Raw genomic sequence first — 13,240 nt, forward strand, 5'->3', positions numbered from 1 at the left:
CTCATTTTTTTCCTAGTAATTGCCGTTTTTTCAACCATACTATACCATATTGGGTTCCTCTTTTGTGTTTTTTCCTCAAGGCCACTTGACCCACTCCCTAGCTAGATAGGGTCACAGTCTTGTGTTGTCTGTTCTTATTGTGCATCTCAATGGAGCTATACAAAAAAATACAAGTTTACCTGAATTACAATTACATGTAATGTGCTAAACATGACAATGTAGTTGAATGTCAGCGACCCACAAAGAAAAATTACAAAAAGTCATGTATTATAATACACTTAAAGTAAGTTAAAGTCAGCAATAAATGTACAGTATTGTATATGCAGTAGGTTTTTCATAGTTTTAAACAACATAGTTCATTGAAACCAAAATAATAGTCTCTAATGTGCCAGACTATATGCAGATGTATATGTTTTAATGAGCTAATAACGTGTCACATAATGCTTTGGCATGGAGCAAACTAACATGAACTATATGAATAAAACTACTGTGGCGTCTACATCTAGACTAAAGTTTTAAAAGCACTGCACATTAACAACAGAACTTGGCTGTATAGTAAAGCTATGACTAGCTTACATCCGTTTGACCACAAAGAGCTAGTTCCTTCTTTCATCACTATTCCTTAAAAAAAAATACAGTCTCTGGCTTCTGATCAGAGGGGACAATCAACGTCTCTGGGGCTGATGAATCATTGGCAATCTATGGCAAATCTCACATTATACAGTAAAGAACTTCATAATGCATGCAATGTAATGTTTCTTTTTACAGCTGTACCAGTATGTTTCAAGTGGTAGGATATATATTTAAGTACCTATAAAGTCACAGATATGGTTTTTCCTGGTATTATCCAAAGTCCTTGACAAGTCTCCCTCAGAAATTTGGTTTTGATATGCAAAGTACATAACGATTTTAGACATTCACTTTTAAAGGGAACCTCGAGTCAGAGGTATATGAAAGCTGCCATATATATATATATATATATATATATATATTTCCCTACTATAAAACTGAAGAAGCCAGAAGTACCAGCGAACCATGTAATGGCTTGTGTGCTTGCATGAGACACTGTCCCGCCACACGTCTGTGCTAGACCCCACACGCAGCTTCAGTTTCCACACTACGGCCACGATTCTGCAACGTAGGCTGAAGGTGACTAACTCACCCATGGATGCCATCTGACTTCGCGCTGTGCCGCTGAAAGCGCCCAGCAGTTTTCCTGCTGACGCTATGGATTTGCTTGAAATCCCTTGCGGGCTACAGTTACTGTGGTGCATGCCCTTTGTGGATGCAGCGAGGATCACTGCCCGCTCCTCATCCTGGCTAGGACACTCTGACTTATAGTAACAATAACAATAACAATAATATTTATATAGCGCTTTTCTCCCTGGGGACTCAAAGCGCTGTGACCCTGCATTATGCAGTCTCAAAGGCTAGGGAAAAGAGGTGAGTTTTTAGCCTTTTTTTAAAGCTGTCCAGAGAAGGAGCCTCTCGTACTGATTGTGGAAGTGAGTTCCATAGAGTAGGGGCTGCATAGGAAAAGGCCCGAGCACCAAATGTTAAGTGTATCCTGGGAATAACCAGCTTCATCTTGTTGGCAGAGCGGAGGGTGCGTGGAGGGGCATAAAGTTCCAATAGATCCACCACAGCTGAGGTGGTGACAATCTTGCTGGAATGCCTGGATGCACAGGGCATACTACGGAGTGGTGAGACCATTACAAAGAGTCTACTGTGTATGATAATATGTGACTGGCACTTGGCACCATTCTTTTGCACACTGGCTTGCACGCTACTGCTTTTGCTTGATCAGAGCTATTTTTCTTCTGGCTTGTGGAGTTATTGATTTCATTGTGGAGCTTTGTCACTGACATTTGTTTAGCTTGAGACAAACTTAATAACTGGCCAGTTGTGTGGGTGTTTGATGCAGGTATGTGTGGTGAGATGGCCATCTCATGCTGTTTTTAGTAGTTTAGTTGAATTATGATGTTCAGGCAATAAATTCATTTTGATATTTTTGAAAAAGCTTTTCTCTTTGTATCTATTGGCATTATCTGTAGTCTGATCGCATCTCTTAAATTGTGCTGCTACCATAAAACTGATTGCCTGGCATCCTGCTGATCTTTCATGCATGAGTAGTGTCTGAATCACATCTGAAACAAGCATGCAGCTAAACTTGTCAGAAACATCTAATCTGCGCGCTTATTCAGGGTCTGTGGCTAAATGTATTGGAGGCAGAGGATCTGCCAGGCAACTGTATTATTTAAAATGTATATTCCTCCCTCTTCAGATTCCCTTTAATATGGTGGATCATAGAAAATACATACACCAACCAGCACAATAGTCTAAATAAATGATTTGATATTACATCTTAAATGTGTTGTATTTTATATATTGCATTGTATTTGTTCAGAGGGGACTGGATTGAAACTCGACTTTAGTAGTATATTTCAGATAAACAGACATATTTTTAAAAAAATAAACGTTTATTGTACAACTGTAGGTCTTCAAATTTAATAATGAAAAACTAATTTATAAATAGAATCTCTGCTTAAAATTTAACAAATATCCCCATGTCCTCAAATACATTGCAAAAGTGAGCTTCCAGTGTTGTTAAACAGTAAACCCTAATCACCTCTCTATCACTAAAATACACCCCTTCTGTTATGCAGTTTGCAATTTTCTATTGCTAGGTACACACCATACAATTTTCTGGCAAATCAATTCTTTCCAACATGTCCGAACTGAATGCCGATCGATTTTTCAATTTTCCGGTTGTTTTTCCAATTGATTTCCATAGAAGTGAACGGAAATCGATCGGAAAAATCGATCAGAAAATCGATCGAAACTCAGATTAAACATGTTGGAAATAATCGATCTGGCTGGTAAATCTGCCAGAAAATTGTATAGTGTATACCTATAATAGGCCTGGTCCACACTGGCTGTGTTTGTGCTGCATTTGCATTTACATTTCCAAGTATTGCTTGCAACATTTTTGCAGCAATTATTGCAAATACAATTGTGGCAAAATTGCTAGCAAATTGTTGCGATTTTGCAGAATCATGGGAAAATTGCTACAATTTTCAATGTAAATGAGGCCTTAGAGTTGGTGTGGATCGGGAAAACACTCGTTTTTGCAGTTTTGCCCTACGAGGGTGTTCCCACAGCAGAGTCACAATCTGTTTAGCTAATTCCTGCAAAATGAAGGTTTATAAATGTCCCCTTTATGCACATTTAGTGCAAGAACAACATTTATATAAAGTTCTTCCAAAGTACACATGCGCCACAGGAATGTACATTTCCCCATTTTACCTGTTCTCCCTCCCATATACAGATCTCCCTAGTAGTCTAGGGCCGGTTCAGATGGATGATAAATGCAGCAGTTTTGGCGGGCGCCCCTGTGGTGGAGGACACCATGGCACCCCTGTGGTGGAGTAGACGGTTTATTTAGAGTTGCATTAATCCAATCAGCAGTTGCTGCAAATTCAGTCTGAGCTATAATGCTGGGAATACACCATACAATTTTCTGTTAGATTCTTCTGTTAGATTTTTCTGTTCGATTTTCTGTTAGAATGCATAATTAGATTATTTTCTGTAGAGACTGGTCATTATCTCTGGTGCATTGTCTTCTGGTTATCTCCTGCTGAGTAGAACAATGACTAATTGCTAGGCAGATAGATGGTTAGATAGATAATTTCCAACATGTTGGAATTTATCTATCTGGCAGGAAAATCTAATGGTGGGCATACACAGGTAATTTTTTTGTTATCAATCGAGCCGCTGATGGCTCGATTGATAATGTCAGACATGTCCGTTGACCCGCCGGATCGATTCCGCGCTCGATACCCGCGGGCGGGCAATAGCGGAGAACGAGCGGAAGATAAGAGAAGCGCCTGCGGGGACGAGCGGGAATCGATCCAGGCGCGCGCAGGGATGAGCGGGGACGTGCGGGAGTCAATCCGGCGGCTAATCAAGCCGCAGAAACGGATCGTGTATGCCCAGCATAACAGAAAATCTAACAGAAAATTGTATGGTGCATTCCCAGCATTATGCTGGGATTACACCATACAATTTTCTGTTAGATTTACCTGCCAGATAGATAAATTTCCAACATGTTGGAAATGTATCTATCTTACCATCTGCCTGCTGAGCAATTAGGCATTGTTCTACTCAGCAGGAGATAAACAGAAGACAATGCACCAGAGATAATGACCATTCTCTACAGAACATAATCTAATTATGCATTCTAACAGCGAATCTAACAGAAAAATCTAACAGAAAAATCTAACTAGATGATCGAAAAATCTAAAGCCTCATCTACACGAGGCGATCCGGCGGCTCGATTAGCCGCCGGATCGCCTCTTCCGCATCCCTGCGCGTACCTGCCGCATCCCCGCTCGCGCGTCGGATTCGATCCCCCGCTCGTCCCTGCCGGCGCCGCTTATCTTCCACTCGATTCACTATGATTTATGGGGGCATAGCAGAGCGCAGGAGGGCTTAGGGGGAAATCAGTATAGCAACAGAGGATGGGCAGTATATGCAGACCCAGCCTTTGTGTGCAATTAGCATTCTTAGAACCCACCTTGGGTTCTCTTTAACAGTGCAATACAAAGGTAGGTTACAATTTATGCAGTTAACAAATCAATTGCAGATTTTTACAAAATTCTATATGGGGGACCACATCCATGTGCCTGGGATTATCCCACAGACAGATGTGCGGTCCAATTACTGCATCGGATCCTGCAGATCTGTTGCAGCATGAAAAGAAATAATTTTTTCCCATTTTTTTTCTTATTATTCCCATTAAAATGCATTTAGAATAAAATAATTCTTAGCAAAATGTACCACCCAAAGAAAGCCTAATTGGTGGCAAAAACAACAACAACACACAAACATAAAAAAACAAAACAAGATATAGATCCTTTTGTTGTGGTAAGTAGTGATTAAGTTAATGGTGAATGAAAGGGAGGAGTGTTGAAAGATGAAAATTGCTCTGGTCCTTAAGGGGAAAAACCCTTTGAAGTTAACTAGTTAAGATCACATAAGGTAAAACAACATTCAACTTCTATGTGGCTGGAAGCCCTCCAAAGTATAGCCACACAAAGTATTTGAAATATTATAACCCATTTTGTTGAAAAACATAGAGCCAAGCACTTAGCACAACACATTTTGTGAAGATATACATCATTTCCCCAAAGGGCCCTCCCTCAACTACAGTATTAGCTCTCTACTGGTCCTGTGTTCATAATAATCACTTCTATAGATACTTTGAATAGTGGTAATCATTAACAAACGGTTCCCCATCCCCTTCTTGCACCTCTGACACTGTAGTTGCCATTGGCAGGTTTTGGGACACCGTAGCAATGGTTATGTATAGAGTGCTTGGTGGGCCACTTTGTAAAACTTGCATCGGGGCCCAAAGCTCCTTAGCTACGCCACTGTGTAGGGGTTAGTCCAACCGCTCATGCAGAAGCCTCTGGGGAGCCCTGGAATCCAGCTTTTTCTTTAGTTTTGCCTGCAATCTGGGCTAGAAAGTTTCTAGAGTTGGGCCGAACGGTTCGCCTGCGAACGGTTCCATGCGAACTTCCGTGGTTCGCGTTCGCGTCCCGCAGGCGAACCTTTGCGGAAGTTCGGTTCGCCCCATAATGCACATGGAGGGTCAACTTTGACCCTCTACATCACAGTCAGCAGGCCCAGTGTAGCCAATTAGGTTACACTAGCCCCTGGAGCCCCACCCCCCCTTATATAAGGCAGGCAGCGGCGGCCATTACGGTCACTCGTGTGCTGCCTGCGTTAGTGAGAGTAGGGCGAGCTGCTGCAGACTGTCTCTCAGGGAAAGATTAGTTAGGCTTAACTTGTTCCTGTCTGGCTGCATACCTGTGCTGTGAACCCACCACTGCATACCTGTGCTGTGAACCCACCACTGCATACCTGTGCTGTGAACCCACCACTGCATACCTGTGCTGTGAACCCACCACTGCATACCTGTGCTGTGAACCCACCACTGCATACCTGTGCTGTGAACCCACCACTGCATACCTGTTCAGTGAACCTGCCACTGCATACCTGTTCTGTTCAGTGGACCCGCCACTGTATACCTGTTCAGTGAACCTGCCACTGCATACCTGTGCTGTGAACCCACCACTGCATACCTGTTCTGTGAACCCACCACTGCATACCTGTTCAGTGAACCCGCCACTGCATACCTGTTCTGTTCAGTGGACCCGCCACTGTATACCTGTTCAGTGAACCCGCCACTGCATACCTGTTGTGTTCAGTGAACCTGCCACTGCATACCTGTTCTGTGAACCCGCCACTGTATACCTGTTCTGTTTAGTGAACCCGCCACTGCATACCTGTTCTGTTCAGTGGACCCGCCACTGTATACCTGTTCAGTGAACCCGCCACTGCATACCTGTTGTGTTCAGTGAACCTGCCACTGCATACCTGTTCTGTGAACCCGCCACTGTATACCTGTTCTGTTTAGTGAACCCGCCACTGTATACCTGTTCTGTTTAGTGAACCCGCCACTGCATACCTGTTCTGTTCAGTGGACCTGCCACTGTATACCTGTTCAGTGAACCCGCCACTGCATACCTGTTGTGTTCAGTAAACCTGCCACTGCATACCTGTTCTGTGAACCCGCCACTGTATACCTGTTCTGTTTAGTGAACCCGCCACTGTATACCTGTTCTGTTTAGTGAACCCGCCACTGCATACCTGTTCTGTTCAGTGGACCCGCCACTGTATACCTGTTCAGTGAACCCGCCACTGCATACCTGTTCTGTTCAGTGGACCCGCCACTGTATACCTGTTCTGTGAACCCGCCACTGTATACCTGTTCTGTTTAGTGAACCCGCCACTGTATACCTGTTCTGTTTAGTGAACCCGCCACTGTATACCTGTTCTGTTTAGTGAACCCGCCACTGCATACCTGTTCTGTTCAGTGGACCCGCCACTGTATACCTGTTCAGTGAACCCGCCACTGCATACCTGTTCTGTTCAGTGGACCCGCCACTGTATACCTGTTCTGTGAACCCGCCACTGTATACCTGTTCTGTTTAGTGAACCCGCCACTGTATACCTGTTCTGTTTAGTGAACCCGCCACTGCATACCTGTTCTGTTCAGTGGACCCGCCACTGCATACCTGTTCTGTGAACCCACCACTGCATACCTGTGCTGTGAACCCACCACTGCATACCTGTGCTGTGAACCCACCACTGCATACCTGTGCTGTGAACCCACCACTGCATACCTGTGCTGTGAACCCACCACTGCATACCTGTTCTGTGAACCCACCACTGCATACCTGTTCAGTGAACCCGCCACTGCATACCTGTTCTGTTCAGTGGACCCGCCACTGTATACCTGTTCAGTGAACCCGCCACTGCATACCTGTTGTGTTCAGTGAACCTGCCACTGCATACCTGTTCTGTGAACCCGCCACTGTATACCTGTTCTGTTTAGTGAACCCACCACTGCATACCTGTTCTGTTCAGTGGACCCGCCACTGTATACCTGTTCAGTGAACCCGCCACTGCATACCTGTTCTGTTCAGTGGACCCGCCACTGTATACCTGTTCTGTGAACCCGCCACTGTATACCTGTTCTGTTTAGTGAACCCGCCACTGTATACCTGTTCTGTTTAGTGAACCCGCCACTGTATACCTGTTCTGTTTAGTGAACCCGCCACTGCATACCTGTTCTGTTCAGTGGACCCGCCACTGTATACCTGTTCAGTGAACCCGCCACTGCATACCTGTTCTGTTCAGTGGACCCGCCACTGTATACCTGTTCTGTGAACCCGCCACTGTATACCTGTTCTGTTTAGTGAACCCGCCACTGTATACCTGTTCTGTTTAGTGAACCCGCCACTGCATACCTGTTCTGTTCAGTGGACCCGCCACTGCATACCTGTTCTGTGAACCCGCCACTGTATACCTGTTCTGTTCAGTGAACCCACCGCATCAGTGCGCATACCTGTGCAGTTAAGTGAACCCACCTACCTACGTGAGTGCACGCAGTGTGATATACCACTCCGTGCATACCCGATATGGACAAAACAGGTAGAGGAAGAGGTAGTGCCAGAACCAGAGGAAGGCCACCCGGCAGGTCTGCGCGAGGTCGTGTAAATGTAATTTCGTGTGGACCTGGCCCACAGTACAGTGCTCGGAAGAAGGCACGTCCCATCACCTCCCAAGATTGTCAGGACGTGGTTGAGTATTTAGCGACACAGAACACCTCATCTTGCTCAGCCACCAGCGCTACTACTAGCACCACTTCTGCTGCAGTTGACACTTCGCAAGAATTATTTAGTGGTGAAATCACTGATGCACAGCCATTGTTGTTGCAGCCAGATGAATTTTCACCAGCTCATATGTCTGAGTTACGCGGCAACACTATGGATGTAACGTGTCAGGAGGATGAAGGACCTACTGATGGTGCAAGTTTGGATTTGTCTGAGGCAAGCGAAGCTGGGCAGGATGACTACGATGATGACGGTAATAGGGATCCTCTGTATGTTCCCAATAGAGGAGATGAAGAGGGGGACAGTTCAGAGGGGGAGTCAGAGAGTAGTAGGAGGAGAGAAGTTGCTGAAAGAAGCTGGGGCAGCTCTTCGTCAGAAACAGCTGGTGGCAGAGTCCGGCACCATGTATCGCCACCTATGTACAGCCAGCCAACTTGCCCTTCAGCATCAGCTGCTGAGGTCCCCATAGTGCCCACATCCCCGGGTGGCTCAGCGGTGTGGAAATTTTTTAATGTGTGTGCCTCAGATCGGACCAAAGCCATCTGTTCGCTCTGCCAACAAAAATTGAGCCGTGGAAAGGCCAACACTCACGTAGGGACAAGTGCCTTACAAAGGCACCTGGAGAAAAGGCACAAACAGCAATGGGATGGCCACCTGAGCAAAAGCAGCAGCAGCACACAAAAGCAAAGCCACCCTCCTTCTCCTCTTCCTCCTCCATCAGGTGCATTATCTGCTTCTGTCGCTTTCTCCCTTCCACCTTCACAGGCACCCTCCTCCACTCTGCCTCTGCCCTTGAGCGGTTCCTGCTCCTCTGCCCACAGCAGCAGTCAGGTGTCCGTGAAGGAAATGTTTGAGCGGAAGAAGCCAATTTCGGCCAGTCACCCCCTTGCCCGGCGTCTGACAGCTGGCGTGGCGGAACTGTTAGCTCGGCAGCTGTTACCATACCGGCTGGTGGACTCTGAGGCCTTCCGTAAATTTGTGGCCATCGGAACACCGCAGTGGAAGATGCCAGGCCGCACTTATTTTTCGAGAAAGGCCATACCCCAACTGCACCGTGAAGTTGAGAGGCAAGTGGTGTCATCTCTTGCGAAGAGCGTTGGGTCAAGGGTACACCTGACCACGGATGCCTGGTCTGCCAAGCACGGGCAGGGCCGCTACATTACCTACACAGCCCATTGGGTGAACCTGGTGGTGAACGATGGCAAGCAGGGCGCAGCGGACCAAATTGTGACACCTCCACGGCTTGCAGGCAGGCCTCCTGCCACCTCCTCTCCTCCTGCTACATGCTCTTCGCTGTCCTCCTCCTCCTTGGCTGAGTTGCAGTTCTCCTCTCCAGCTACACAGCCCCAGCTCCGCAGGGCCTATGCTGCATGCCAGGTACGACGCTGCCATCTTAGACATGTCTTGTCTCAAAGCGGAGAGTCACACTGGAGCAGCTCTCCTGGCTGCTCTTAAGAAACAGGTGGATGAGTGGCTGACCCCGCACCACCTGGAGATAGGCAACGTGGTGTGCGACAACGGCAGCAATCTGCTTGCCGCTTTGCATATGGGGAAGCTGACACACATACCCTGCATGGCACATGTCATGAATCTAGTGGTTCAAAGATTTGTGGCAAAGTACCCTGGCTTAGCGAATGTCCTGAAGCAGGCCAGGAAGTTCTGTGGGCATTTGAGGCGGTCTTACACAGCCATGGCACGCTTTGCGGAAATTCAGCGCAAAAACAACATGCCGGTGAGACGCCTCATTTGCGATAGCCCGACTCGCTGGAACTCGACCCTGCTCATGTTCTCCCGCCTGCTAGAACAGAAGAAAGCCGTGACCCACTACCTCTACAACTACAGTAGAATGAAACAGTCTGGGAAGATGGGGATGTTCTGGCCCGACAACTGGACACTGATGGAAAATGCATGCAGGCTCATGCGGCCGTTTGAGGAGGTGACCAACCTGGTGAGCCGCAGTGAGGGCACCATCAGCGACTTAATTCCCTACGCTTACTTCTTGGAGCGTGCTGTGCGTAGAGTGGCGGATGAAGCTGTGAATGAGCGTGACCAGGAACCGTTACGGCAGGAACAGGCATGGGACCAATTTTCATCAGACCCAGCTGTTTCCTCAACACAGAGGGGGGAGGAGGAGGAAGAAGAGAAGTCGTGTGCAGAAGACGAGTCAGACTCTAAGGATGATGAGCAAGGTGTTTCTTTGGGGGAGGAGGAGGAGGAGGGGACAGCGGCAGGAGAACAACCTCAGCAGGCATCGCAAGGGGCTTGTGCTGCTCAACCTTCCCGTGGTATTGTTCGCGGCTGGGGGGAGGAGGTTGACTTACCTGACGTCACTGAGGAAGAGCAAGAGGAGATGGAGGGTACTGGATCCGACTTTGTGCAGATGTCGTCTTTTATGCTGTCCTGCCTGTTGAGGGACCCCCGTATAAAAAACCTCAAGGGGAATGAGCTGTACTGGGTGGCCACACTACTAGACCCTCGGTACAGGCACAAAGTGGCGGACCTGTTACCAACTCACCGGAAGGTGGAAAGGATGCAGCACATGCAGAACCAGCTGTCAACTATGCTTTACAATGCCTTTAAGGGTGATGTGACGGCACAACGCCAGCAAGGTACCACTGCCACTAATCCTCCTCCCGTGTCCACGCAGTCAAAGACAGGACGCTCCAGCGATCTCATGGTGATGTCGGACATGCAGACGTTCTTTAGTCCAACGCCTCGCCGTAGCCCTTCCGGATCCACCCTCCACCAACGCCTGGAACGGCAGGTAGCCGACTACCTGGCCTTAAGTGTGGATGTAGACACTGCTGTGAACAGCGATGAGGAACCCTTGAACTACTGGGTGCGCAGGCTTGACCTGTGGCCAGAGCTGTCCCAATTTGCCATCCAACTTCTCTCCTGCCCTGCCGCAAGCGTCCTGTCAGAAAGGACCTTCAGCGCAGCTGGAGGCATTGTCATAGAGAAGAGAAGTCGCCTAAGTCACAAAAGTGTTAAGTACCTCACCTTTATCAAAATGAATGAGGCATGGATCCCGGAGGGCTGCTGCCCGCCCCAAGACTAAGTCAGTCCCCGCACACACAGCATCTCTGCCTGCACGCCGTGTGACTGGCTGCCTGGCCTGCCCCAAGAAGACTAAGTCGCTCCCAGTTCCTCCACACAGCATGTCTGCCTGCAGGCCGCTTGACTACCTTCTCCGCCACCACCAACAGGGTCCGGGACTCCAGGCGGATTGCTGAATTTTTTAGGCCGCTGCTAGCAGCGGCCGCTGTAATAATTTTTCTGTTGCGTGTACATGACTGCCTAATTTTTCTGGCTGCACTGCGGGCAGCTGCAACAACAAAAGAAAAGGCATGTACATGCGCCCATTCCCCTTCGTGATCATTACCTTGCCGTGGTGAAGGGGCTTGCGTATCACAATGAAGCAATGACCGGCGCCTAGATGAGTGTCTCGGGGGGCACACCCACGATAATAAGGTCGTTGCCTCATTGTGGTCAGACCAAATTTGATCAGCTGGACAGTCACTGTTCTGTCATTCAGCTACATCAGCCAGGCGACCATATGGGCTGTAAAGCCACCAAAACCTGCACTCTCGCCATGGTGCGCACCAGTCCAGCACGGCCGTCACTACACAAACAGCTGTTTGCGGTGCGTTACACGGTGAGTTTGGTGTGTCAGTGTGAAGCAGTACCTTAATTACACTACCTGATTGATGTATACACATGCAAGATGTTTTAAAGCACTTTAGGCCTGTCATTTAGCATTCAATGTGATTTCTGCCCTTAAAACGCTGCTTTGCGTCAAATCCAGATTTTTCCCGGGGACTTTTGGCATGTATCCCACTCCGCCATGCCCCCCTCCAGGTGTTAGACCCCTTGAAACATCTTTTCTATCACTTTTGTGGCCAGCATAATTATTTTTTTTTTTTCAAAGTTCGCATCCCCATTGAAGTCTATTGCGGTTCGCGAACTTTAACGCAAACCGAACCTTCCACGGAAGTTCGCGAACCAGGTTCGCGAACCTAAAATCGGAGGTTCGGCCCAACTCTACTAGAAACTGACGAATAGTCTCAAGCAGCCTCAGGTGCCGATTGCTTGAGACTTCCAGTTAGTTGAATTCCAGAAAACCGGGATTCTACTGTACTGTATTTATCCAGTGATCAGTGTCATAACAAATCCTGGAAGTAAATAGAAAGAGTTTTTGGATCCACCCACTTTTATGACCACACCCACTCCCATGGGAACCCCTAAATTTATTATGTACAGGGGTCCACTAAACAGCAATGATAACAACTAATCGTTTAGAGCGCACCTGCCTATTTTGTCTTATAATATAACATGATTTAATGGTGTAAATTAAACTTATTTGAGTTAACACTATTACCATCAATACCATCATCTCAAAGGCAAACGTTCTCCTGCTTTGTGATAGGATCTACAGCATACTGAAGGCCCTGTCATCTAACGTGCAACTCACGGAGCCCATTAAATATGGATTTATAAATGGATTAGACCTACTCTTGAAAGAAATTATACACAGGGAATCCTTTGGAGGATACATGTCTTTTAGAAAAATTACTTAAGGTAAAAGCTTTCATCACAGGATGTTTTCTAGGAAAATGTATAGTTTGCCTCATGCCCTAATCAGTTCATGGTAGCCCACCTTCTGCCTTGACACTTAGCTTTCAGCAAAATCATTTCAAAGTGGCTGCATCACACCTCAAACGTAATTTAAACAAACTATCTGCAAATGTGGGAAGCCTGACAGGCTGAATATAGTATTTTAAAATTACAGACAATAAATAGCAAAATTTGAAAGTCTTTTTCAGCTGTTTCTTAAAATGATGAAATGCTTTAGTGAGTTATGTATTTCTATATAGAAAAGCCCTGTCTCTCCCAACGAGGGGATAAGGAGACAAGGGAGGAATAATATATTATGATAGTTGTGTGAGAAACATGAATGAACAACTTTGGTTACAAAAAAAAACAAAAAACACACACAC

At 46.9% G+C, this 13,240-nt stretch overlaps 1 protein-coding gene and 1 long non-coding RNA gene across 7 annotated transcripts in view; one reads left to right on the forward strand and one right to left on the reverse strand.

Moving 5' to 3' along the window:
* The window catches only part of SUGCT (succinyl-CoA:glutarate-CoA transferase), a 1,486,943-nt gene that overhangs the window by 624,454 nt on the left and 849,249 nt on the right, over positions 1–13,240 (reverse strand). The window contains exon 13 of one of the 5 annotated variants that reach the window (XM_068236383.1): positions 89–155. The exons of the other annotated variants lie outside the window; for them this stretch is intronic. Within the exon in view, the coding sequence (XP_068092484.1) occupies positions 147–155 (9 nt within the window). The 3' untranslated portion in view covers positions 89–146. Of the gene's footprint in view, positions 1–88; positions 156–13,240 lie in introns of those variants that run through there. 5 annotated transcript variants of the gene reach the window in all.
* LOC137518477 (uncharacterized) overlaps positions 1–13,240 on the forward strand; it is a 138,489-nt gene that overhangs the window by 36,084 nt on the left and 89,165 nt on the right. The window contains exon 3 of one of the 2 annotated variants that reach the window (XR_011020827.1): positions 12,670–12,971. The exons of the other annotated variant lie outside the window; for it this stretch is intronic. This is a non-coding gene — a long non-coding RNA (uncharacterized lncRNA). Of the gene's footprint in view, positions 1–12,669; positions 12,972–13,240 lie in introns of those variants that run through there. 2 annotated transcript variants of the gene reach the window in all.

This window comes from Hyperolius riggenbachi, chromosome 5 (assembly GCF_040937935.1).
Source record: "Hyperolius riggenbachi isolate aHypRig1 chromosome 5, aHypRig1.pri, whole genome shotgun sequence".
In the NCBI taxonomy this organism is placed as follows: Eukaryota; Metazoa; Chordata; class Amphibia; order Anura; family Hyperoliidae; genus Hyperolius; species Hyperolius riggenbachi.